The 25,854-nt window shown below is 50.1% G+C and overlaps 11 protein-coding genes across 11 annotated transcripts; 4 read left to right on the plus strand and 7 right to left on the minus strand.

Annotated features, from left to right (window-relative positions):
• Positions 1 to 73: 73 nt before the first annotated feature.
• AKAW2_10667A (flavin monoamine oxidase family protein) lies at positions 74 to 2,098 on the minus strand (the record flags this gene model as incomplete). The annotated part of the gene is made up of 4 exons (XM_041689745.1): positions 74 to 1,071; positions 1,130 to 1,518; positions 1,584 to 1,897; positions 2,039 to 2,098. The coding sequence occupies 4 exons, from the start codon at positions 2,096 to 2,098 to the stop codon at positions 74 to 76; spliced, it is 1,761 nt and encodes a 586-aa protein (XP_041537388.1).
• A 571-nt stretch (positions 2,099 to 2,669) lies between these two features.
• AKAW2_10669A (homeobox domain-containing protein) lies at positions 2,670 to 4,553 on the minus strand (the record flags this gene model as incomplete). The annotated part of the gene is made up of 3 exons (XM_041689756.1): positions 2,670 to 4,106; positions 4,171 to 4,282; positions 4,372 to 4,553. The coding sequence occupies 3 exons, from the start codon at positions 4,551 to 4,553 to the stop codon at positions 2,670 to 2,672; spliced, it is 1,731 nt and encodes a 576-aa protein (XP_041537389.1).
• Positions 4,554 to 7,226: 2,673 nt separating this feature from the next.
• Positions 7,227 to 7,777, plus strand: AKAW2_10670S (uncharacterized protein; the record flags this gene model as incomplete). The annotated part of the gene is made up of 2 exons (XM_041689768.1): positions 7,227 to 7,279; positions 7,348 to 7,777. 2 exons carry the CDS (start codon positions 7,227 to 7,229, stop codon positions 7,775 to 7,777), a joined length of 483 nt encoding a protein of 160 aa, XP_041537390.1.
• Positions 7,778 to 7,964: 187 nt separating this feature from the next.
• Positions 7,965 to 8,933, minus strand: AKAW2_10671A (uncharacterized protein; the record flags this gene model as incomplete). The annotated part of the gene is made up of 2 exons (XM_041689779.1): positions 7,965 to 8,696; positions 8,790 to 8,933. The coding sequence occupies 2 exons, from the start codon at positions 8,931 to 8,933 to the stop codon at positions 7,965 to 7,967; spliced, it is 876 nt and encodes a 291-aa protein (XP_041537391.1).
• An 852-nt stretch (positions 8,934 to 9,785) lies between these two features.
• AKAW2_10672A (mitochondrial 54S ribosomal protein mL38) lies at positions 9,786 to 10,632 on the minus strand (the record flags this gene model as incomplete). The annotated part of the gene is made up of 2 exons (XM_041689790.1): positions 9,786 to 10,369; positions 10,425 to 10,632. The coding sequence occupies 2 exons, from the start codon at positions 10,630 to 10,632 to the stop codon at positions 9,786 to 9,788; spliced, it is 792 nt and encodes a 263-aa protein (XP_041537392.1).
• A 2,252-nt stretch (positions 10,633 to 12,884) lies between these two features.
• Positions 12,885 to 14,637, minus strand: AKAW2_10673A (cation diffusion facilitator family transporter; the record flags this gene model as incomplete). Its single annotated transcript, XM_041689801.1, has 4 exons — positions 12,885 to 13,285; positions 13,348 to 14,168; positions 14,216 to 14,266; positions 14,324 to 14,637. 4 exons carry the CDS (start codon positions 14,635 to 14,637, stop codon positions 12,885 to 12,887), a joined length of 1,587 nt encoding a protein of 528 aa, XP_041537393.1.
• A 151-nt stretch (positions 14,638 to 14,788) lies between these two features.
• Positions 14,789 to 15,544, plus strand: AKAW2_10674S (uncharacterized protein; the record flags this gene model as incomplete). The annotated part of the gene is made up of 3 exons (XM_041689812.1): positions 14,789 to 14,842; positions 14,902 to 15,067; positions 15,120 to 15,544. 3 exons carry the CDS (start codon positions 14,789 to 14,791, stop codon positions 15,542 to 15,544), a joined length of 645 nt encoding a protein of 214 aa, XP_041537394.1.
• Positions 15,545 to 17,145: 1,601 nt separating this feature from the next.
• Positions 17,146 to 19,022, plus strand: AKAW2_10675S (sugar porter family MFS transporter; the record flags this gene model as incomplete). The annotated part of the gene is made up of 6 exons (XM_041689823.1): positions 17,146 to 17,323; positions 17,395 to 17,674; positions 17,744 to 18,064; positions 18,132 to 18,491; positions 18,563 to 18,723; positions 18,817 to 19,022. 6 exons carry the CDS (start codon positions 17,146 to 17,148, stop codon positions 19,020 to 19,022), a joined length of 1,506 nt encoding a protein of 501 aa, XP_041537395.1.
• Positions 19,023 to 19,204: 182 nt separating this feature from the next.
• On the minus strand, positions 19,205 to 20,209 carry AKAW2_10676A (amidohydrolase family protein; the record flags this gene model as incomplete). The annotated part of the gene is made up of 1 exon (XM_041689834.1): positions 19,205 to 20,209. One exon carries the CDS (start codon positions 20,207 to 20,209, stop codon positions 19,205 to 19,207), a length of 1,005 nt encoding a protein of 334 aa, XP_041537396.1.
• Positions 20,210 to 21,544: 1,335 nt separating this feature from the next.
• AKAW2_10677S (putative RING finger domain protein) lies at positions 21,545 to 22,182 on the plus strand (the record flags this gene model as incomplete). Its single annotated transcript, XM_041689845.1, has 3 exons — positions 21,545 to 21,648; positions 21,736 to 21,912; positions 21,999 to 22,182. 3 exons carry the CDS (start codon positions 21,545 to 21,547, stop codon positions 22,180 to 22,182), a joined length of 465 nt encoding a protein of 154 aa, XP_041537397.1.
• Positions 22,183 to 22,449: 267 nt separating this feature from the next.
• Positions 22,450 to 24,792, minus strand: AKAW2_10678A (putative C6 transcription factor; the record flags this gene model as incomplete). Its single annotated transcript, XM_041689856.1, has 5 exons — positions 22,450 to 22,806; positions 22,862 to 23,153; positions 23,221 to 23,644; positions 23,721 to 24,457; positions 24,536 to 24,792. The coding sequence occupies 5 exons, from the start codon at positions 24,790 to 24,792 to the stop codon at positions 22,450 to 22,452; spliced, it is 2,067 nt and encodes a 688-aa protein (XP_041537398.1).
• Between the last annotated feature and the right edge of the window lie 1,062 nt (positions 24,793 to 25,854).

Below are 25,854 nucleotides of genomic sequence, written 5' to 3' on the forward strand. Positions count from 1 at the left end.
TAAACCAACCCACAACAACCAACCTGTCTCAACCTAAGGAAGTAGATAGTAGTGAAGAGATAGTAGGCTCACATCATAAAAGCCCCTTTGGCGTAGCAGAAGGCAACGAATCGTCCCTCTCCAACCCAATCCCAAGCCTACCCAACCCATACAGATTGCAAATTTGGCCTGCAGCGCGCTCACCACTCCAATACGCACCGGTCGTGGTACCCAGCGCGACGAACGGCGCTGTATGTTCGCCAGCGAACCAGACCCCGCGGTCTGCGCCCATGCCCGCGCGCAAGACCTCGATGTCTCGATCGCCCTGAGTAAGGCCGACTTGGAAATTGCAGTAGGAGCCGTTACCAGCGTAGGGGTCGTTTTGCCACTGCGTTGCGGCGAAGGCGATTGGTTTGCAGTCAGGGGATGAGTCTGAGTAGCCGTAGAGGCGGGAGTAGAAGGGATGGAGGAAGTTGTTGAGGAAGTTGAAGTAATCTTTGGAGGAGGGGTCGAGGCCTTTGAGCTTGGAGACTATATATGTGGAGCAAGGGCCGAAGGTGTAGAAGAGGAGAGTGGGGTGTGCGCAGGAGGTGGGGAGAGCGGCGAGGGAGATGCATTCTTGGTTCCAGAGAATACCGTTCGGTTTTTCGGTGTATTCTGGGTTGAGGAATTGGGCGAATGTGGGGTTCTCGAAGCTGTTGTACTCTAGATTGGTTTTGAGGATGTCGGCGGTCTTGGGATCCTGCGGGCCGGCGTGCCAGTATGCGCGAGGGAATGTGACGTAGACTTTCTCTAGTCTGCCGTAGGAAATGCTGTCGATGGCTTGGTTAAGTCGAGGGGGAAGGTCTGGGGTGAAGGCTTGTTTGTTGCGTTTGAGCCAGCCGAGTGGGCAGGTGACGACTACTTCGTCGAACTGGAAGGTCTCTCCTGATGCTGTTGTGAGATTCACTTTGCTGGGAGATCCCGTGGCTTTCCGGGATTCGGAATCGATTTTGACAATTGGCAGGTTGAAACGGATATCTGCGCGTTGGAGAGCGTTTTGAGAGACATACTTGAGAATTTTCTTGTATGTCGACGCCACAAAGAAGTTATCTGTATTGATGTGGTTAGTTGGGCGCTATCATCGTCTGGTGATGAGGGTGGTACTCACTCCCATCTATGCACTCCTCAAGACAGAAGAACTTCAAGCTCTGTCTCTCGATTGGATCACCGACGTACGCTCCCCATAGTCTGCAGGATTCAATGCAAAGCTCCTTCTCGGCAGCGCTGAGGTCTGTCTTCTCCACCTCCTCGCGGAAGAAGTCAAGCAGGCTTCGTTCAGGTGGAATGATATCTTTATGCGTATTGCTATATTCAAAGGCCTTTTCAATAGTCGTCCACAGTACCGCTGATACTCTAGCGGCTAGTGCATCGTCGATTGCCTTGCCTTCTGTCGAGATCAGAGCCTGGTTCCCTTCAAAGTCTTCGAGCACTGTCCCTGTTGCTTCTGAAATTGCGACAATCGGGTTTTTCCCAGTGCCATGTATCCAATTCGGGCCCCTGATAAGTGTCAGCAACGACGCCAAAGAACATAATCATGGCTAGGAAGAAGCAGGAAGTATTACATGTCTATAAGATGTTCGTGGATCTTCTGCTGATGTACCTGCTGGAAGTTAGTGAACCGCTGACTCTGACTATAGACATTTCTCATACGCACCCGGCCACCGACTCTGTCTCTCGCTTCGAATAGTGTCACCCGGGCACCATTCTGGATAAGAATGTCAGCGCATCTCAAGCCTGATAGACCAGCACCAATGACAGCCACGTTGGGCCTCTTGCCCATTGTGATAGTCATATGAAACAAAAAGCTTGTCTCCCGAGACTGAAACGGTGGTTGATCTTCCTTTGGAATTAATGTATGCCGTAAGCGCCTGTTGTGCTACATGAAGTCAGCAGCTGTCCGATCCACTCGAGATAAGCCGGTGCATATTGCAGCCGCTACTACTTGATATGGTCATAGGCCAGACTTTGAAAAAGGCCCACACCCAGAGGAAATGACGGATGAATTGAACCGACCTACCAAGGTATGAAAGCGACTCGGTCTTAGTCTACAACTCACAGAGACGAAACCGTGAAGCATCCAACCACGGGTGGCGGAGAGAAAGATAACGAGGCGAATACTTCGTAGTTATCAGGGAGACGGACGAGACCCGGCGGTTATATGTCAGCGGGAAGCCACGTGCTTGCAGAACCCGCCCACAGCCATCTTCTGCAGTCCACCTACTCCGCCTATCTACTCCCTACCATTTCCCCCCTTCACCCCCGCCTCGCCCTGGTTATCCGGATCAGTCCATCACAGGCGCTTACGTATCAAATAAGCCAATTATTCTATCATCTTCCATTGTTTGTTTGTATTAGGCTATTCGGCTGTAATAGCACTTGGATATCATCTGTGGCGTGGCACAGGGTTTCGTCATCAAGTCCGGACCCATGGTTGCAGCTGCCTGGAGCAAACCTGCGAGCTGCACCTTATGGGAACGTAAAGCAATCATCTCACAATCATACACACAATCACCCGCTTGCTGGCCTGTAACCTCCAATATTGACATTACAAAGGAAAGAAATGGATATGAAACAAAGGGGGAATGATGAAAAAGAAAGAAACAAAGGAAATGATGATCATCTCACAAGGACACAAGGGGAAGCTTATCTCATCTCCATGCCCCTTGGCTCAGAGATAGCAAGCCCTGAATGCAGTCAAGGTCTTCTTCCTGACTTGCACCTCCCCCGCCGTTCATGAAAGCCGACACCTCGGCGTCCATCTCTGGCACATCCTTGTCGATTACCCCGCTCACTCGTTGGTGCTGAGACAACCGTGAGTATCTTCCACCGGATGCCAGATCCCTGTTGGCTTTGCCATCCCTGCTGTTGGCCTCTCTTAGTATGGAACGCCGGGAGTGATGATGGGAAGCGGTCCGCCGGCGGACATGGGAGGTTCGTGTGCCCGGTATCCAGTTCTCCTTATCCGAGTCACCCCACTGTAACTCCAGGTCATCATCTTTCGTCGACATCGTCTTCGAATTAGACAACTTGTCACCAAGGGTCGCACGGCCAGTCTCCAGCCGGCCCAATGAAGAGACCGTGCGGGAGATCTTGCGTCTCTTGTCGCCAGTCGGCTTAGGGACAGGGGTATTAAGATATTCGGAAGCGTTCAAGGCGTTGCTATGCCTTGCCGACATGCTCCTCGTTAGTGAACGCTGGCCACGTGCGCGGAATAGAGCGGGGGAGCCAGCGTTCGGTGCGCTTTGGGAGCTGGTCGGAGTAGAAAGTGCACTTCTTGCATCAGTGTCAAAAAACGATTCCCAGTTGCGAGGATCTCTTGATCTTCCAAACAACTTTTCGGTCTCCATGGAGCCACCGCGCGGCGTACTAAATGCCGCAGCACTGTTACTCCTTCGAAGTCCTGCAATCCTGGGCTTTCGCGCTGAGAACATAGAAATGCGGTTCTTTGACGGGGACGGTTCGCCATCAGCACGGATCACAGCTTTTCCATCAGAGGACATGGCGATCCGCAGGGCATTTCGACCTTTCGGAGGAGATGGCGTGAGCTCATCTTCTTTGCGTACCATAGCTTCTCCGTCGAACGAGAGCGATATCCGCAAGGATGGCGGCGATTTCATCGGTGTTGATGTTCCCTGCACAAATGGTCGATTGCCACGGGTTTCGGAAAATGATCGTTTCCTCTTAGTAGAGGCTAGGTTGGAATCGTCGACATGGGTTTCATCGTGCACCAGGGCTGGTTGTTGTTCCGGCATTGTCTCGTCTGGGGCTCTCTGCGAGTCCTCCACAGCTTCTGTAGTAAGGCTTGTTTGAGAGCTCAACCCTGACTGCTCTAGCTCATTATTGTCTCCATGCACCACGTCGGATCCAAAAGACACATGATCGGACGATTGTGAAGCAACGTTCCTGTCCTGACAGTTGTCCTCTGATTGCTCTGTCCCGCTTGAAGATCCTGGCTCTGTCGGTAGGTTGTCATCGGATACCCGTTTTGACGCGTCGGACACGTCCGACCGAGGCGCGAGAAGCTCATGAGGTTGCAATGGTTTCGATTTCCGGCGATCATTTTGACGACGATTCTGGAACCAGATCTAATATCCAGACACATTAGATTGCACGTCAGACGTGGAGGTTACGTGGTTATCGCAGACATACTTGCACTTCCTTCTCGCCCAACGAGACGCGACTGACTATACTGGCTCGGGCCGTTTTGTCTGGTTTCGGGTTCCGTTGATACTCGGCTTCAAGGATTGCGTGGTCTTCGGGGCTATACGAGCACAGCAGTGACGTGTTAGCGATCTACTGGCAGCGAGACCCATTGGGCCAATGAGGACTGGAATTGATTTCCGTGCATACCTAGTCCGACGCCGCTTTTGCCGTGCCAGCAATTTATTATCGACGCGTGGAGGAAGATTCTGAGTTAGGGTCTTTTGGGAATGAACAAGGAAGGCGTAATTAAGAGCAGCAGCCGAGTCGGACGCCTGGGTTGAGGGCGGCGAGGAGGAACATGGTGCAGCAGAGGGCTCCGGATCAGACATGGTAAATAGCCGTAAGCCGAGTTAACAGCATAGGAGGACGGGGAGGGAGAGCAAGAGGGAATGCGTGGAGAGAAAGTAGAAAAGGAAAGGTAAAGACGCGGGCCGTGACCTAAGTAAAATGGCGAGGCGGACGTGAGCAGGAGATCCGGTGTGATGTGGGAACGATTCCCCAACCCGGAGAAAAAAGACGCTTCATCTAATCGCGTCGCGATGTGGACGCGGGCGGGCACCGCGGAGGCGTGGTAAGTGTATAGTATCCTCGTAAACCCGGTACTGTATGGTCCAGTTCCTCCGGCTGGTTCTCCGCTCTGATTTTCTGCGGCTCGGCCGATTCTCCGCCCGCACGAGGGCGAGGCGTTCCTTTCTTTCATTCCAAAGTATTCTTCCCCATGTCCCTCTCCCCCCTTGAGTCGAAGCCCTCTTCCCTTGCTGATTGGATCTGCAGGCTGTCCTTGTCTTATCATTGTGAATGAAGTCACTTTTCAATCTGTTCTATGTAACTATCCATTGATGAATGCTTGCTTTGCTGCAGTTCAACCCACCCACACTTCCACCCCGAAAGGTCCTCAATAAGAGACAGTAACTACGTACGTACTACTAGTGCATGTAACGGTCGTTCCAGGCGAGCGGAAATATCACCACCGCCTCCCGCCACCGCGCGTAGCTAGTATTCTTTTTTGGGTCGTCAGGTCCCCAGGTCTCCAGGTCGTACATATCTTTGGTTCTTACCAGTATGGGACCTGGTTATTATTAGTACCAATTATTAAAAAAACTTATTTTAATAAATAAAAAACAGTAAGAAATTATAACAGAATAGATTATATTTACTATAAAGAATTTATTGGCGCGCATCTGCTGTTTACTAAAATCTAGTTATAACTAACTAGCTCTTGTCAAGCTGAATAAGCTAAATAATAAGAATTTCTCTTATCTAATATATTACGGAGGATATCAAGGTCATTAAAGACTGGATATACAAAATTATAAGCACCACCTGGTATTTACTTAGTACTTATAAGATAGACGCACTGGCTGATAACAGTGTAATTAATACTGATCTTAATTTTCAGGAAATTAAGAGCCTGAAGCTTATGGAGTTAGATATTATTTCTTAAAATATTAGTATAAACACAGCCACTACTGCATATAAAATTAATGAGAAAGGCAGCTACCATTAGTTGAAAGACCTTGGGATTACTGTCAGCCAGTGAACTGCCGCACAGTAAGGACATATGGCTTTAGATCACATTACAAGTGTGCACTTTTCCCGCAGCTCACATATTTCGCTTTGAACTATTAATATAGCCAAATATATATTAATAATCAAGTCCCAACAGAGTACTAGCGCAGTAGTCTCGTGTCCCAAATTACATGACATTCAGATCGAGGATCGAGATGCTGGAGAACTTCGGAAATTGCTGCCACCATCGCATTGCTTTATTTTCACTTATGGCATACCCAGTCACTGACCTGGTCCATCGTATGTAGTCTGAACGCCTAGTCCATATCACTGCAATTCAGTGACGCTGCTTATATTATCCCACGCAATGTCTACACTCTATCACTGAAGGACCAGGCTAGATGGCAATATGACTACAATCGGCGTCCAACTCTGAGTAAATGCCAGGGTAAGTGCTTTTTATACAGCTTCTCGCATTTACAGGCGGTATCCCATTTTTAGGGCTAAATTCGCGCAGTTGATTGATTTCTTAACCATCTGCACCCAGCGCCACAGCTGCAGTATCGTACTGCACGCTGTGGAGTTCCCAAGTCAAGCAGCGAAAGTATGGCCACCAAACGATAGAATGTCTATTGCTCATTTTACTTCATGGCAAATGACAGTTTATTGGGTTATCACTATAGACTGTTCATTGGAGGCTCTACAGAAAACCTAATCTTCATACAAAAGCCTGCACTGATATCGGCTGGACACATATGCAATGGCTGCCATTCAATGCAGTTGGCGGTACTCTTGGCCTAACACGAATATGTTACGCATTTTATTGTCCCAGATTAAGGATGTGACTGCTGATGTGGTAGTGTGGACACGCCATCTAGCTTTGGGGAAACGGGCTAACTCCTTGCCAGTTGGCACGGCAGGATCGCTATAGCCCTCATATGGACCTTTCCATGCAATTATTCAGCTACAAATCCTGTCTCCTAATCCAGTGTCTGTATATTGCAAGCAGCGAACACAAAGAGCAGGAAACATTATCAAATCCTAGCATCAATCATGGATATCAACTCCCTAACATAGGCTAATTCATCTCTTCTATCTAATACATCAAAATCATGTTATCATATTCCAACGACATTTCAAACATCTATACTACTCTATTCTATATACAATCTAGACCCCCCTCTCCTCCATCACCCGTCTCAACACCAGCTGCAACCCATTCACATACTTCGCTCCCAACATATCCGCATGCCTCCCCTCACACTGATGCACCACCATCCCCCTCCGGGATAACCTCTCCCACTGTTTTAAATACCTCTCCACCCAACACCCCCGATCATCCGTAACCGTCATCAAAGGGCTTCGACCTGCAGTCAACCGTGCATGGTAGCTGCCACAACTCCACCACCGCCGACGGCCTGCCGCTGATTCTGGACCTGGTCTCCGATGTCACGATCCTGGTGCTGCCCATTGCCACCATCGCTACCCTGCAAATGCCGCTTGCCCGCAAAACGGGGCTCATGATCGTGTTTTCAGTCGGATTCCTGTAAATCCCCCCCTTCCATGGCTAAATTCCACTCTGTATCTATCCATAGAACTAATTCAACTCCGCAGTGCCATTGTATCCGCGGTCGCCCGCGTCGTCGTTCTCTACAAGTCTACGAGCCTGCACTCGGACTTCCCCTACGCGGCCGCGCCCTTCGAGCTGCTGGACGGGATCCAGCTCAACATGGCCATCGTGTGCGCGACCGCGGTGCCCATCGCCTCGGGCTTCTGTGTCGCCTTCAGCAAAAAGCGTCGCCGAGACAAGGGCTGGACGGCCGGAGGCGCAAGCAGGAATACGTACCATCATAGCCACGCCTCAGCAGCAGCACGGGCCGCACGCTTGCGACTCGAGGATGAAGCCGGCAGCAGCACCGAACGGCTGCATATGGGACACTTTACCACCAGCTGCGCCTCCAAGGACCCGGAAGATCGGACACCGGGGGGAGGCGTGGTGTCAGCGAATGGGATTATGGTGAAGATGGATGTGGATATCCGGTAGTATGAAGTAGTAGATACTGTACAAGCACATCAGGTACTAAGGCAGTAGAAATCATATTTATATATATATATACCATAATAGTAGCATACTAACCATGAAATTGATTCTCCAGTCCCACTTCTCATTCATATTAGTACTATTAGTTATAGTAGTCATCATCTCCATTCCCACACTCAAGGAAAAGTTCCTACTCCACCCTCGTTGCACACCACCAAATAATTCTGGCATTATCATCCATAAACCTTGCCTTATTCCTCATATTAGTCGTCGTCTCCCCAACCTCCAACTCCGCCTGCACATCCCACCTACTCCCCGTCTTCTCCCCAATATCCCTCCACATACGCTCAAAACTCGCCACATCATGCCGATAATGCAGCATCGTCTTCTCCGTCAACCCAGTCAAATCATACACGCCCGCCACCGTACTCCCCATCTGTCTCCCACAAACCACCATCCCAACCTCCCCCCTGGTCAACCCAATCAACCGCTCCACACCACGGAGCTGTCCCTCATAATCCCAGAAATGCAGCAACGAGCCCGCCCAAATAATATCAATCTTCCCCCTCATCTTCGCCACAATCTCGGTCTTCTCCCATTCCTCGTCCGACACACCTAGATCCGCGCCCACGAACGTAGCAGGGAACGTCTCCGCATTATCACGGAACAGCTTGTACCCGAGCTCGAAGAACCCAGCTTCTAGATCAAAGCCGTATAACTGGGATGGCGGGATCGAGGCGGCGTAGACTAGATGTCGGAGCTCTTGACCGACGCAGCAGCCTGCATCGAGGAAGCCATTGGCCGGGGAGGCGCGCAGGCGGGCGAGCACGTGGTCGTAAAAGGGAAGGCGGGAGAGGTGGCAGCTTAGGAAGCGCATTTGGCCGATGCAGGGGTAAGGGAAGATTTGGAAGGCTTCATCTCGCTGTTCACACAAGTGGTTTCAGTTAGAGTTTGGGGGGGGGAGAAGGTGTAACACTTGGGGAAGGGGAAAATAGTCTTGAGGGGGGGAACTTACCAGGGCTAAGACATGGGAAATGACCTCTTCTGGTGCGAGCCCGCTGTAACTCTCCAGCATGGATTGCGCGGCGGGGTCGATGGCCGTGACGCTGGTTTGGTACCAGGCTGGTTTGGTGGTAGTGGTGGTGTCGGTAGTGGACATGATGATGGCTGAGGGGATTGTCTCGGTAGGAGGAGTCAATGTTAGGGGTTTGATGGGAGGGATTAGAGAGTGAATTGGGACATTAAGCCATTGGAGTTTGATTGTAGGAGATGCTTTATTGATTAAAACCCAGAAATTCTAATGTCAATTGCATTTCCCCCCTCCCCTCCCCTCCCCACAGCCTGTCCTGTCTGTCCTGCAGCATCAGGGAGGGGGCGCTAAAATAGTGGTACTGTGCTACTCCACTTGTCTTGTATAGTAAGACATATATACAAGGAACATGGAATCTTTAACTCCTGTGGTTGACCTGCCCAACCACCTGACTCATTTATAGAGATTGAGACAATGCTATATACAGCTTTACTGAAGAACTAATAACATATTAATATAAAAAAAAAAAAAAAAAAAAAAAAAAAAAAAAGAAAAGAAAAGAAAAGAAAAGAAAAAAAAGAAAACAGGTGACTCCGCCGGCCAGGAATGAGTCTTTCTCTCGAAGGATGCACAGCCGGAAAGAGGAGAGAGTAATCAAGAAATTGTTTAGGAACAGAAAAAAAATCAACAATGCTCACATGGCACCCAAGACCAAGAGGGGTACCTAAACTAGTGCTGACACGAGCATTTAGCGTATAAAGCTTAGCCCTATATAGTACTGTACGTAGCTTGCTAATGCACACACCACCAGCTTACATTTAGTAGGTTCTAGAGTCGAGTTTTCGCTGCGTGCGTGTGCCGCTCTTCCGAGAATTGATGTTGCTTACTGTACATGCTGAGTATATACAAAGTACGCGATGTGGCAGTTCGCTCTCCAATTTCTCCAGTGCCATTATTGTCTTTGAGAAATAAGTATCTAGATTAGACAGAGGCTATCACCGCACCGATCAAGGCCAGCGCACCGGCCAGATAACTCCCCGTGGGCATCTTGTGGCCCGCCCCACTCGATGTCTTGCTAGCGGCAGCGCTAGTGCTGGTGCTGGTGCCCGAGCTTGTGGTCGTGCTGGAACCGGATGTGCTTGAGCTGTTGCTGGTATCGTTGCTCGCCGCTGTGACGCGAAAGTAGTTGGCCGCGACCGGCGAGCCTAGTCCAGTCTGGTTGAGGAAGCTGACCAGCGGCAGGTTTAGCCGATTCAGGGGCGTGTCATCGTCGGTCAGCATGAAGGATTCGTAGCGGCTGGGGATGCTGAAGTTGGAGGGCTGGTCGAAGAGCAAAAGGGTGTAGTTATGGGTGCCGGACTTGGGGGCCGGGGCAATGTAGGAAGCCAGCACGTTCTCGTTGCTAGTGCTGTTGATGGTGGTGGTCAGGTTGGCCACCACGGTGTGTACGATCACCGAGGGGGGGGTGGTTTTGTTCCAGTCCGGGTCGACCATGAGCAGTAGATAGGGTCCCGAGCTGCTGAGCCCCATGTCATGGAGATGCGGCTCCGGCGCATTCTTGGTGTCTAGAGATGGTATTAGTTAATCAGACAGTCTGGAAGGGGGATCGGTCGTACATACCGCTCGCGTTCAGGAACTTGCCTGGGGTGAAGCTGACTGCAGTTGACCCCACCGCAAAGGTGACATTTAGCACCGTCGACGGCTCTCCAATGCTCGCCAGCTCAGGAGGGACGGTGTCTGCAGTCGCAGCAGTAGCAACTGCGGCGAAGGCGGCAATGGCAGAGACAAGACGCATGATGGGGATTCTATTGGAGCTGGATGTAGGCATGTTCACAATTGGATAGGAGGTGGATTAAATAGAGAAACCTTCTAACTGTGCACTGTTTGACACTTAGCCTAGAATAGATCAGTTACCGACGAGCAATGTGAGAATGGCTCCATCAGTCTTGGCCCTATTTAGGGGAGAAAATGGTGGCGTTTCCACATGGCCGGGGCGTTTAGCGCACATGGTTCGGGGATTACTTTTTCTTAGCATCGCTGTTGGCTGCACCATGGCGCATGGAGATGAAGGGAATCTTCCGTTTCTCCTTGTCGTTGGGATTGCTTCATTTGTTTGTTCAGAGCCAAATTGCCTTGTTTGATTACTCTGGTTAATTCGGAAGCAGTGGAAATACGCTCGAGACTTTCAAGCAGCGGTGTAGGCGTTATCCCTGTCCCCAAATATGCAGCTTGCTGCGAGGGGTTGCCAAGAAAAAGCTGGCAGGGAATGGTGTCAATTCTCGCTGCGAGTATTGGATAATTTCCCCAGAGCCTCTTCATACTTTCGTCGCTCTCGATAAAAAGGTCTGAATCTATGCTATAGATGAGCATTATAAAAGTCCAAGTCCTTGTCGAAGCTGGCACTCATGCGTAATATGCACAAGATCCTCTCTGCCAACATATTCAAGATAACATCCATGAATTGCACATATCGGATTTCCGAAATGTCCTTGATCGAGATTTATTCTTTGGGTTTCGAAAGCTGGATCGGCCCAAAAGGTCCTGACGGTCCTCTAAAAATAGTACTACTTCCAACAGGCGATCCTGGCCCCATTCCCGAAGGAATAATGCGTCTAGCATGAACCACACGATCATGTGTTCTTTTCTTGTTGATGTTCGAAGCTCTAGTTGTATATATAATAAAGGGGAATAGCAATACCGCAACAAGGGGAACTACAGCAAGCCCGATCAGGCCCTATATATCTCAGAAACCAACTATAAAACCGTTTGCTGGTGAGTAACTATAGCAGAAAGCCCTGGGCTGGAGCGAAAGGGGGCTAACGGTAAGTAACTAGTCTCAATCTATTGCTTTAAGGGGTATTGATACTCTTCTTTCGTGCAGCTGTGGAAAGGCCTTGAGATACTGGTGATGAATCTACTACCCCAAATTGGGAACAGCTTTAGAGACATCAATATCGAACGGATCTTTAGACAGCGTCATATATTCGGCCACGCCGCTCGCGTGGTGGGAGTTGTGGTTGGTCGGTTGGTGGCCAAGCCTGGATGCCAAGCCGGCTAGATCGCCGCGAAGGGCGTGTGGTGCGCCGATTTGAGGCGTAAGAAGCCTTGAATATGAGGATATTCATGTACGACGCGTAAAAACGATGAAAAACGACAGGGGATGCGAATTTTCGATGATTCGTGGCCACGGGGGCTCATAACATGTGACAGCAATATGGATATATTGTGTGTGTGTGTGTGTGTGTGTGTGTGTGTGTGTTGACTAGCTAGCTAACTACGCGAGGAGGTGGCTAGGTGACTAGGTGACTAGGTCTGAGATCACGTGATCTCCTTTCACAATTACGAAGCACCACACGACGTGTATTGAAAGGTTGTCACAGTATGTCTCGCGGGCCACACAGTAGGTTGTGCTGTCCCATGCTAGCTGCCTCCCAAATTTCACCGCACCAGATCTTCTAATAAGAATTAATTAAAATCTTATATAATATAAAATCTTATTAGATTTATTATCTGGTAAAATAGTATATTTTTACAGCTTAATTTTCTTAATAATCAGTACTAGTAACAACCAGATCCCATACTGGTAAGAACCAAAAATACATACAACCTGGCGACCTGGGGACCTATACACCCTTCTTTTCTTGCTTTCTTTACAGTAAGTATAACCGGGGTCTCGCGCAATCGCGCTTATTGACGTGTTTTCAAGGTTCCATTTATTGATTAGTTGTTCGTTCATTGACAAAAAAAATTATCGCGATACAAATGTTACTTCCGTATTGATCATAACAATTTACTATTCTCGGGTTGGTTTTCGTGTTTTTTTTTTTTTTTTTTTTTTTTTTCACTTGTTTGTTGTTTTGCTTCTGGGTGTTTGTTACGGGTACAAATAAACACAACCTACCACCAAACTTTTTCTACTAGTACAGTTACTACTACTAGTAGTAGTAGTAGTTACTGCATAAGTTACTAAATAAACTAAAGACATGACCAATTCATTCAATGTCAATCCTATCAACTTTGTTCTCTTCCCCACAACTACCCAAAATTCGAATAATAATTATCATCATTAATGTTGTTAAATCACCCCTCCACCTGATTCATATGACTCGGAATATTCCACGGATCGTAATCGATATGCACGAAAGCCCTGTCCACCGTAGGCACACTCTCCACCATATACTGCAGACTCTCCCCAACATCATGGCTATCCTGGAGTCGTGTCTTTGGGTCCAGGACGATATCTACCTCGACGTTGAGTCGATCCCCAGCGTAATACGCCTTTAGATCCTGGATCTTGAGAATCGCTTTCGAGAATCGCATCGTCATGTACAGCAGGATACTGTGGTCTTTGGGCGATGCTGCCGCGCCGGTTAGGTGGCCGATGTGTTCGCTGGCTGTGGCGCTCCAGTTGTAGATTATGTAGAGGGAGAGGAGAAGACCGCCTAGCGGGTCGATGTACCAGGTTTTGGTTAGGGAGCCGACTATGAGTTGGTTTGGTTAGTGGTGTGGTTTTGGGTGGGGGGTAGGGAAGGGAGCTGCTTACTGAGAGGGAAGAGAATACTGAACAAGTTGAAGACCACGTCCGTCATCGCGTCTTGGGCTAGGGCCTGGACACTTGAATTCTTGATCAGTCGACACCAGAACCAGCAGATGAGTTTGACGATGACTGTGCTGGCCATGACGGCTATGGAAGGGAGGGATAGGTCGACGACGGAGTAGTCGGAAGAGATGAGTCGTGTAAAGGAGGTGAGTGCGACTTGCACGAAAGAAGTTACCATCACGACGGCGAAGACTAATACGCTAAGTGGTTCGAGTCGACGACGGCTGATCGGGTATCGGGAGCGGTCTTGTCGACGGATCAGGGTGGTTGTAGTCCAGACGATGGCTGTGCTGAGGAAGTCCAATGCTCCGTCGACTAAGCTGGCCAGGACGGATAACGAGTTTGTCATTGTCATGGCGACAATCTTTGCGACTAGGAGGAGCACGTTGGCGACGAAGTTGACGTAGATCGCGACGGTGACTATCCGGTCGCTGCTGTCGACGAACTCATCGTTTGATGGTATGATGTCTGGGGGTGATGCTGCTCGTTCTTCGATCGTCGGGGGCAAGAGTGGAGAGGTCTCGCTCTCGCTAGGAATGCGATAGAGATTTCGGGGCGTTCTTTTGATCTTGCCGGATGCTTGAGAGTCTGCTGTTCCGTAGGAGATTGCGTCATAGGCCCGGCCGTTGGTTGAGGCTGGGGGTTCTCCTGGCTGGTTGCTGTGATAGTCCACAATCAGGCGATGTGGGAGAGAAGAGTCCAGCAGTCGATCGATGAAGACATATTGGGATATTAGATCATTGTTGCGCTCGTAATAATCGCGCCTGTAGCTTGTTAGACCACAGCGTTGGAACCACAGATAGCAACGTACATGGCCTTTGGCATCTTCTTCAGCATAGACGGGTCTTGATAGAAATGTTGCCTGTAGCTCATCGTTAGTAGATGTTCACTGAGCTGTGAAACAAGGGCAACGGCATACCAACGATACATAGGCTTGCTCTCGCCAATAAGTCGCTTAGCGCGCTCAAAAGCGAGAGGCCTATCCCCGCGATCTTGGGGGAAAGTCTCATCAAGACGATCACTGTCATACGGATTATCGGCGCTTTGGACGCTGAGAGAGCGTCGTCGTATTAGTCCTCCTAGGCGTTGACCACGGGTGGAGAGAAGGTCATGTTCCAAGTCGAGACTTGGTTGTCTCGCCCGGATGAAGGAGTCCGATCGAGGCGAAGAGGAAAGGGTTGGCGGCACAGTACTAGATCGATGTGTCGAGGACATTTTTCCTTCCCTTTGCATCGAGCGACGTGGAAAAGCAATGGATGAGGAAGCATTCTATTTAGGCGGCAAGGATGACTCGCTCGACCGAGTCAACTCGGTGGGACCCTGACGGCATTCTTCAATTGGAGTCTGGGGCGCGCGGGCTGGGCCGAGCTGTTAGCTCACCATTATGAGATGGAGTCTGGCAGAACTTTCTCACGTCAAACATACATGCGCATCTCTGGTTATTCAGTCACTAATTGTTAATTGATTGTATACGTCAGTGCTGAATAGTACTCGCAGATGTCCCTGTCGCAAGAAGCCGCCTCATGGCTCTCGCCGCCAGCTGTGCAGCTCTCTCCTTCACCACAGCCTGGAGATAAAGCTCCCTCTTGCCCAGAACTGCCCCTCCCAGCCGACAACAACAGACCCACCATCGTCTCGTTCCTCAGGCACTGTGGATGTCCTGGTTAGTCTGGTCTCAAATGCGCATTTGTTTACTAACCTAATGGTAACTGCAGTGGCGGAAGCAACTTTTCTCGAGTTGCGCACTGCCGCTGAGACTCACCCCCAGATTAACTTTGTCGCAGTGTCGCATAGCGACAAGCCATCAACGGAGAAATGGCTGGAGTCTATTGGGGGAACCGGCGATTCTAGCTCTAACCCCGTGACGGTCATTGTCGATGCTGAGCGCAAGATCTATGCGCAATGGGGCCTAGGCGTGACTTCTTGGGGCCATGTCCTAAGTCCAGCTGGACTTCTAGCTATCGGGAAGTTGGGGTGGGAAAGGGGGATCTGGAACAGGCCTACCGAGAGTGGTAGTCGATGGCAGTTGAGTGGCAATTGGGCGGTTGACGCCGAAGGAGGAGTGCGCTGGGGAGGACCTGTGAAGCGAGCTGATGAGCTGATAGATATTGAACAGGCAATTTATAGCATCAAAGCTTGATTTTGTAATATGTCATGCTGGCATGCCTTTAACTTAGTTCCAGATGCTTCTACAAGTAAAGGAACATTTTGTACGCTCAAGCTTCATTGAATTGATCTCTTGCGTCTTCTTCGCCATCTATTTTTTTTTATAAATTGCGTAGAGACTCAAGACAGGTTTACCGACCAAGATTATTGCTGTACCAGCCATTGTTAGCTGCAAGTCGTACTTTCCATGTAAATTGTCCAAGCTGCCCAAGTCCGGCTTGATCAATTCCGATTATTAATGCTACACCCGTACACTTCCCGGGCAACAGAGAATCATGTTTTCTCAGATCTATTCAATTCTATTTATTCGCCATCGAGATATTATCTTTGAGACGGGGGCCGCTACTTGTCATTATCTTCGGGGGTCCCATGGTTAATAGCAAGAGATCGGGCGTTCCGTTCTTCGTCGGATTGGTGCGAAGAGCTTGTATAAGCTGCAATCCTTCTGGCTTGGCTAACCAGATTCCGTCAATCGAGACGTGAGATTCATTCTGAGTTTCCATTGACACGCCACGTCTGCCGTGCATTTAACCAGTCGGCTATTCTTCCTTGTCCAAAAGGGTATTTGTGCGTGACCAGTTTGCTTGCTTTGAGGCTTCCTGAGATGAGCGGACGTTAGTGCAGTTGGAAAGCGTAGTAGTTGCTATTGCGCCTACCCCGCATTTATACCTTCAACCCTCGTGCTGCACAACAGACTTCATGATAGAGATCCGACTGAATTGAAGGTGAGTCGCAGACAATTGTAGTAGAAGGAAGACTCTAGGGCACGTGGAAACATCATGTGCCCGACCAGAAACTACATCCCGCTTCAACTTCTGCTCTATACTTCAACCTGTCACCGCAGCACCCTGTTTGACCATGCAGCACGTCAGGATTAGTCTCATGCCTAGACTGTCCTAGACCACTGCTAGCCTGCCTGCCACGGCAACCTGGGCCGCTACCCCGGACGAGCAATGCTACAATTATAGACAGCAGTGGCCAGAAGATTGGGTAGTCACCATACTCGAAACCTGGAGAACCGGAACTCAAATACCCTATTGGTTCAAAAGCTCGGTTTGGATGGACGAGACGCCATAGTGGCTGTCATTGAGGCAGAATCCTTCTCCGGCTGGCCGCCAGATTCCCTCCAGCGGACTGCAACCGCGCACGGGCTGAGCACACCGGCGCCTCTTTCGTTAGTGCGTTAAACGCCAATCATGTCGGCTGGGGAAGTTTACTACATTGGCGAACGCAATCAGGAGCGAGATGGCCATGCTAGTCCCGGGCCGGCCGGCCACCCCGGATTTTCAAGCTTCCTGCTAACCCTCGCTCCACCATCGGCCTTTTCGTCCACCGGTCAACAGTCCCCAGTCTGACGCATGCCAAAGAGATGAGCTTGTTGAAATCTCCATGCATTTGACCCCGGAACAAGGCTTAGCAGGGATTTGACGTATATAGCCCATGTTATCTGCCCCACCCCCGCTCGGGGTCCTTTCCTGTGTTTTTCCTATAAGTCCTGCCGTTCAATGTCCCACTTGACACTACTTCATGGCCTAAGAGATTCACACACCATAATATATCGATCGGCATTTCAAGATGGGTCGATACTTTACAATTGGCCTGGCTGCATTTGCAGCTACAGGGTCTTTCCTGTTCGGATATGACAGCGGTGTCATGACGGACGTAATCGAGTCGAAGAATTTTCTGGCTTTCTTCAACACCACCCAGACATCAAGCATCATTGGTGCTATCAACAGCACATTTTCGGGAGGTGGTAGGTTCTTCTCTCTGGCTTGGACCTTCTTCATTCCATGTATTGCCCTTCTGGCTAACAATGGCTGCTAGCATGCATTGGCGCGCTTCAGGGTGGTCTAACGATGGATCGCTTCGGACGAAAGTTCACTATCCAGATGGGTGCTTTCATTTGCATGATTGGCGCTATTCTTCAATCGTCAGCGAAGAACTTGGCCATGATCCTTGTTGGTCGTATTCTGGCCGGCTGGGCAGTTGGTCTCATGTCTATGTCTGTCCCAGTGTATCAAGCAGAGGTCGCTCATCCCCGTTCGCGTGGGTTCATCATCGGTCTAGCCCAGCAGATGATCGGTGTTGGATTTATTGTCAGTACGTATGTATACCACCATCACAACCATGTCTGCATATATTTCAGACAAGGAAAACATTAACTTAAGATTAGCTGGGTCGGCTACGGCTCCCTTCATGCGCCGGATACTAGCGAATTTCAATGGCGATTCCCGCTTGCCTTTCAGGCCGTCCCTGCCGTTCTTCTCGTTATAGGCATGTTCTTTATGCCCGAATCACCTCGATACCTGATCGAAAAGGAACGCTACGAGGAAGCGATGAAAATTCTCCGAAGATTACACTTCGACGGCATCAACGAGGACTGGATCCAGACGGAATACAATGAAATAAAAACCACTATTGAAGCCGAAAAAGCTGTCACCGTTCCCGGATGGCTCATCATGTTCCGTGTGCCTCAATGGCGAACCCGACTCATGTGCGTTTCCTTCTCCTACCAACACCCTGGTTTTACCCCGCATTCTATTAACATCCCACCCAATCAGGCACGGCATCGCCGTCCAAGTCTTCACCCAGATGACAGGCGTCAACGTCGTAAACTACTACCAAACAATCATGTACAACGCCCTCGGCATCACAGGTAACCGCAACACCCTCGTAGCAGGAATCTACAACTGCGTCGGTCCCATCACGAACTTCATCTTCATTTTCTTCCTCCTCGACCGAGTTGGACGCCGCAAGCCCATGTTGTTCGGAACCATCGCAATCACCATCGCCCTCATCTGCGAAGCAGCTCTCTACTCGCAGAACCTGGACGGCACTCGAAAGGGATACAGTATCGGCGGTGTTTTCTTCATCTTCTGCATCACCGTTATCTTTTCTCTATCATTCGGCCCTTGCAGTTGGTTAGTGCCTCCCCCAACTATCAACTAACATGGATACTGTTGCCTTCTAACATGCTACTATCGATAAATAGGGTCTACATGGCAGAAGTAATGCCAATGCAAATCCGCGGTCGAGGAAACGCCTTCGCCACTGCCATTGGCAACTGGGCCGTAAGCACTCTCTGGAACCAGGTCTCCCCGATCGCGCTGGACAAGATCCAGTGGAAATTTTATTTCGTGTTTGCGGCGTGGAGTGAGTAACCCATACTCCTTTACCAACTCGGTTGCCCTATATTCCTCCCTTTCCCTTACTGCTTGTCTGCTAACCACATCAAAATCGAAACAGACGTATGCATCACTCTTCCAACCGTCTACTTCTTCTTCAAAGAAACAAACCAGAAGTCACTCGAAGAGATCGATTTGCTCTTCGGTGGTCGTGCCCTGGGAATGCTTCCCGAGGATGTAGTCGTAAAGGGGGGTACAGTCGAGACTGAGAAGGCAGAGGAGACGGGGGTATCGGTCATCAATGTCGAGCATACTAGTACCGTGTGACCATGGCGGTGTCTTCTATCAAGGAAGCGTGTGACCGTTCATGACAAATCAGTAAAGAAGCAAATACACAACGAACCGAATTGCACTGCGTCATTCCATTTCGCCGATCAGAACTCTGGTCTTGTTCTATACCATAACCCAACCATCCATCCCTCCGCCCTGTAATCCCCACCCCAACCCAATCAAAGAAACGCCCTACTCCCCAACCTGAAAAACTCCCTCGCATTCCCAAACTCAATCAGATCCACCTCCTGGGCCGACAACTTCCCCGACTCCCTGACCTTCTTCAAAAACTCCTTTCCCGTAACATTATCCTCGAACGGATAATCCACACTATACATCACCCTCTCCACCTTCGTAACCTGCAACAACATCATCAACGTCTCAACACTAAACACTCCACTCGTCGTAACCCATATATTCTCATTCCAGACATCCATAATCCCCTTGCGTCTCGATGCCGCCAACCCCTTGAAAAACCCCAACCTCGCGATCCGGTGCAACATGATCGGGAGCAGCTCGCCCATGTGTCCGATCACTATCTTGAGTTTAGGGTATTGCTCGAATACCCCCGCCGCGTAGAGTTTCAGGATATGCAGGCCTACGTTCTCATGCCAGCCCCAGGCTCCGGACGCGAGGCCGAGTTCTGCAGCGAGTGGATAGTTGCCGGAGAAGCGGGTTTGGATGGAATCCTGGGATGGGGTGGAAGGGTGGATGTAGAGAGGGACGTCGAGGGATTCGGCGGCTGCGAAGACGGGCCAGAAGCGTTCGTCGTCATAGTGGGTAGTTCCGTCCGGGAGGTGGTTGTCGATTAGGGCACCGAGGAAGCCGAGGTCGGTGACGGTGCGGCGGAGTTCTTTGGCGGCTTCGAGGGGGTGGGCCATTGGGAGCGCTGCGAAGCCGCCGAATCGATCCGGGTGCTGTTTTATGGCGGTGGCCATTTCGTTGTTGGCTGCGTAGCAGCGCGCGGGGTCGGTTGAGGCGACGCCGCCGGGAAGGTGGGAGAGGATCTGGTAGGAGACGTTGCCGGCGTCCATGTTGGCGAGACGGGTTTTAGAGAGGTCTTTTGCGAGGTTGCGACATTCAGGGTAGATCTTCCATGTGTTGTCGTAGAAGAAGTTGTTGCTTTCGAGGGATGGGAATATCGCGTGCTCTTCGAGCGTGATGGCTTGCGCGGGGGAGGCCATGATGTGGGATTGTGGTTGTAGTGGTGATATCGGGTTGGTCGGTTTGGGCTGTCGGCTTATACAGGTAGGTGGGAGCGCAGCTCTCTATATTGCTTTCGGTGTAGGTGTAGAAGGCGGTTGTCTGACTAGTGCAGACTTAAGTGGAATTGCAGCTTATTTGAGTCAAAGGTGCTGTGCGACCAACGCCCCTGGTAAGGGATAAGTAGGGGCATGCTGCTTCATTAGCTGAGGACGGCGCCAGTTGTGGTGTGTAGAAATGAGGGACAGGTCAACTTGGTGTATTGGGCTGCCGATATTGCGGCCTATAAGCGTGCAAAGGAGACATAATGTTTTCGGAGTAAGCTAGACAGTCCAGTCCCGAATATGGGAAGCCAGTTGATGCAGAGTCTGCAGTGTGTGTTGTCTTTAGCGTCCCGATCACCGAGTGTGAAGATCTGGATAAGCGTGTTGTTTATACAAGACAGGAGCAAACTGCGTCATAGCCATGGGTAACAATGAGCGCGAGCTGCACATCCGGGGGATCTGTGTGGATCGGCAGCCGTGGCATGACCTGGCACGACATGGCATGACCTGCTAATTTGTTGGCTTCCAGCTAGTGCGACCGCCACCAAAATCATGCTCAGCCGACCATCCATCGAGAGCTCCCTTGCAACCGCGCCAAGGAAGTTAGTCCGGGGCGCATGGGAAGGAATGAATCAATGCTTGCAGCGATCGCCCGACGGTCAGTGCTATAGGGTTAGTAGCATCGTTTAGAGTGATGGATGTGCGCTGCTGAGCCCCCCAGCGGCAACCTGCGCTAGTAGTTGGGAGAAGCTGCTGCCGGATGACCTGGGGAAAAAGGTGTGGAATGCAGGCAGCCAGATGCCTCTGGCTGGGCTTTCAAGGGAATAGAGCACATGGGTGGCACATAGCCTGAAGCCAGACAAAGGAACCCTGTGTTGTCATGGTGATGGCGATAGCACTGTGATTTCCTGATCTTAAAACCAAACTGTTATTCAGTCAAGCCCCTCATTCCTTTTTCTTGAATACTCGGGCGTCAGCGACCGTGGGAAATGTACGTCTCACGAGCATCTGCTGATTGATGGCTTCGGGATGGCCTGATAAAGCATGGTTGGCGCATACCCCGCCAGGTGACGACGATCAGAGGTACAACGCTTGGTGGTGGCTCGTATCCTTTATTAGCGGCCAGAATCCCCGGGGCTGTGGAACAACTCTCTTCAGAATTAACGAGAAGTCAAAATATAACTAAAGGAAAGACATCCTCGGCCTCGGTTGAGGATTGTCGCCTCTCTCTCGCTCGCAGCCCGACCACACCGAGTTCCCGCGACGAGGAACATGGGGTTGTCGGAGAAAAAGGATAACCCTCAGGTCAATCACCACATGGCCATTGTCTTAGGAATCGGACTAGGAGTCGCGACCTTAATCATCATGTGTTTGCTGTGAGTGATTAGCCAGCCCCTTTTCAGCTTTGTGCCCGATGCTGGTCATGATCGCCTTCGCGCCACTAATACCCTAAATCTCTATAGTCTGACCCTTTTCGTCAATCGGCGTGAGCGCCATCCCGTTCTCAAGAGCAAAGGCAGCTCAAGCGACAAGTTACGCAAGCTGGATGCCGTCTCCCCAACTCGGACATTAGAAGATTGGTGGTCGCGAGCTAAAGGCCCTCTTTTACCGTCCGAAGGTGTTGAAGGCGACTTCATGTGGTACGTTTAGCTTGCATCTGCCGACCAACGGCTGAATTAGCGGCAACGCTAGCAAGTTGTTCGCCCACTAACGGTGCCGTTGACAGCGTTGTTTGCCTCGAGTCGGTTCTGCGCTGCCAGGAAATCCGAGAACTCAAATGTCTGCACGTGTTCCATCGAGAATGTCTCGAAAAGTGGTATCTGCAAGACCACTTCAATTGCCCACTCTGTCATAGAGCGTATTACGTTCAAGAGACCCATCCGAGTAATGAGTTTGTGTGGATGGTGTGAATGCGACCGACCTCTTCTTTTTCCAGGCTTATGCGGCGTATGGTGTCTTGTCTGGGCATTCATCCCACGCCGGTCTTACGCCACTCGAATGTTGTCGCTCACTATGGGCATCAATATCTTCATTTTTCGGCTTTATAGGAAACATAGGCCAGTCCATGTGCGGGTCCCCGTTGGTTGGTCCTGGACGATAGTTGGGATCCTCTTTCATGAGTTAATGACCTTTGATGATTAATGCGATACCCATATGTTTACATCTCACAAGAGAAGTCAGTTTTGCGGAGGTAGATACTCTGAGTTGAAGTCCCAATTGTTGGGATTGCTGGGATGGTACCAGTCGAGGAGACTGTACAGGCCAGAGGTGGCATCGTGGAAAGCCAGATCCTCGATGGGCTGAGGATCAAGAACCTGGTCAAGAATATGAGACAACTTCCTCTCCGCTTCCTTGCACGTATGGTAATTGCCATGTCCCGGTCGCGCTACCCAGGAGAGGCATGAGATGAAAACACTCAGATTTCGGATGATTTCAGCACGCGGTAACGCAGTAGTGTATGTACCGATTCCCTGGTTTTGGTGAAGGAGCTCGAGGATGAGGACGCTGGCACTGGGGAGGCCGTAGTAAAGGAACTGCACCATGTTAATTATAGGAAAGACAGCATACTCTAAGGGGTATTTAACATACAACCCAAGCACGATGTCTACTCAAGTCAAAGGCTGGGTCACTGTCAGCGTTGCCTTTAATGATATTGGACAACATTGTTCGTGACGTATCAAAGAGAGCCTCATGCCCGGTGTTTACGCGTTTAACAACAGTCCTCTGCAAAAGGAAAATAGTATAAAGGTAGTCCAGGTAAATATGGAGCAAGGTGAACGACTTTGTTAGGGGTCCCGACTCGGTCCCTTCCGCAGACACGTCGTAACGGAGACGGACGGGGCACACTGCCCACGACTCCCGCGCTTGCTTTATTATTTCACTTGAATAGATTAGCGACAAGATCATTATTCATTCGCACGAGACACCATGGCATGAGTATGACTCACTCAGAATTCTGCACCGTATCGCTGTGCTCACCGGTCCCTAAGGCTATCTCGAGAGCTCGTTCTCTATATACGGCCAATATGAAACGAAGACGGAGCACACTTGCTCGATCGACCTCATCTTCGGCTGACCATCCGAAACGATCTAATCTTGCGATCGCCGCGTTTAACTCATCCCCACCATGGACTATACTTCTTTCGCTAATGTCCAGTGGGGGTGTTAGGGTGCTGTAGCGGTAGTTAATGGATGGCGGTCGTCCCACGAATGTGGCTTGATTCTTATCTGCTGAGAAGGCAGCAGCAAAGCAAGATCTTCTCCATTGACGAAGAAAGAAAGGGCAATTATCGTCCATGGGGCTGTCCTGGTGAAGTCCAGCCGCATAAATTGTAGCGGATAATTCACGGAGGCGACGCCAGGCTTGGTAGCCTAATTTCAAACGACAATCAGCATATGCTACGTCCTAAGAAGAGTAATACTGGGAAAGCAAGGTCTCTATACTTACTTGAGTCACCGTAGACATGGGTGAGAAGTACAAAGCTGCTATACTGGCAAAAGCCCAATAGCTCATTGACTGAAGAAGCCTGGTCGCTAAAAGTGAGGCAGGTGCTGCTCGCTTCGACAAGCTGAGCGCGGAGTCTCTCCCGGGCTGAGGTGTCCGCCGCCACCTGGTATAGATCTGGGTCACTCTCAGGTGTAGATGAAAGCGACATTCCAGCAGTTGCGAAGATGATGCCTATAGCTTCCCAACGTAGATTTTGCCCAGTAAACGCTGCACAGTATTGCTCCACTGTCATTGAACGATAGGTTGACAATGGCCTGGAAGTATTCTGCGACACCTTTCGAACTGTGTTCTGAAGCTGATCTTCGACATCCTCGGTGAAATCAAGGGCCCCGAGGACATTCCGAGCGGAGCGTACAATAGACATTGTGACGATCTCTGGAATGACAGCAACAAGGACTCGGGTGTAATATCTCCGGATTAAGCTATCGCATATTGTGAGGTTTTGAAGTAGCTTTAGTAACCGCACTCCAGTCTGGAGTCGTTCGGGTTCCATAGATTGGGACAATGTGGTGGGCATGGAGCTGTTATCTACATTGAGAGAGAACTCGGGACGATGCTCCGCAAGAATGGCTGAGTAGCTCGTCGAGCCCAAGTATCCAGGAGAAGCAGAAGCCGACTCCAGCGTAGTATTTTGTCTTGGAAGAGCGCTCCCTCCGCCTGCTCCTGTAGTTGACGAGCTATAACGATGTTAGCACACCTTCGTGCGCAGAACTTCCATGTGTAGTTGGATTTAAATGTGACTGGAGAATTGTTACCTTGCAATTAACTGGCTGTTTCTTCCTCGTGAGCCTCTGGCAGACCTGGTCGAGCCTCCAGTCACTTTCTTCGTCATCGGTGCTGGATGATAAAAACATCCCGATACCATATTCTTAGTCAAGCATCGGCCGCAGACTGGTCTCTCATGGTCGCATCGCAATTTAGATTTGCGACACGGCTCACACGATTGCAAGGACCCATTACGTCGAACCGCATGTGATCGATGTTGGCGGCTGCGCAGATTAGAGTCTGGCATTTTGACAATAAACAACCGGCATTGAAAGCAGTGATCAACTCATCACCATACTGACATGATTGAGAGCGAAGAGTCGGAGCAAATGTTGAAAGCGGGTAAATCAAGAAGCAGGCCTGACCTGCCCGAGACCGGGCACTTCCAGAGCGGGAACTAACTTGTTTTGGTATCGCGTCCAGAGCTTCGTGCAGCACATTCAGAGATAGTTAACTAAGATGATGAGTGACAAACTGACCATAACTCCAGCGAAACGCTCCACAAGTGATTAAGCTCGAAATTTAACAGGGCATAAAGTACAATCACATCGACTTCAATAACTCCAGATACATCTCTCCGACCTGTTTTCGCCCCTCATTATCCCCTTGTATCCACTCCTCAGGCGGAAACAGGTCAAACATACCCACTTTCATTAACAACGGGATCGCCGCTCTAAGAGCTGTCCTGAGCGTGTCCATTTTGACTTTGTCCCCAGCTGCATGTGCTTCATTATACGCCCGGATATTGACCAGCATTGCTCTACGTTCATCGTCAATTCAGTCCAAATTCCAAAGCAATAAATTAGCGGGTTCGAAGGATCACTTGCCCTACTGTGCCTGTCTGCACTTTGCTGCCATCCGGTAGAGTCACTTCTGGCATCGCAGTACCAAGCGTTGACGAGTTCAAAGCGACAAGGCTAGCAGCTGATGAGTTGGACATGATGGTTTGAATTAAGTAGCATTTGAGGGTTCTGGAAGTAGTCAATGGTTATCTGAGGATATGAGGTTTGGTGGGGATGGTCGCCTGCTTGTATACCCCGTAGTTGAGGCTATGTCCGGAGGCTGTTCCCGGACATGAATGGGCCCTCCGCGGAATTGTCGGGATCTCCGAGCGTAAGCTCGGAGCTGGAGCTGGAGTTGTTTTTTGTACTGTACCAGAACAATTTAACGCTGTCTTGAGATAGTCCTAATAAGATAGCTACAAATTGTATCTCTCGAACTCCAGTAAAGCTCACTTCTTCAGAAATGCAGTGGCGGATTAGTCTCCGCAGGTTGCTACAATCCGACCCCAATGGTCAAATTTCATTAC

Source organism: Aspergillus luchuensis, chromosome 1, assembly GCF_016861625.1.
Source record: "Aspergillus luchuensis IFO 4308 DNA, chromosome 1, nearly complete sequence".
NCBI classification, from domain to species: Eukaryota; Fungi; Ascomycota; class Eurotiomycetes; order Eurotiales; family Aspergillaceae; genus Aspergillus; species Aspergillus luchuensis.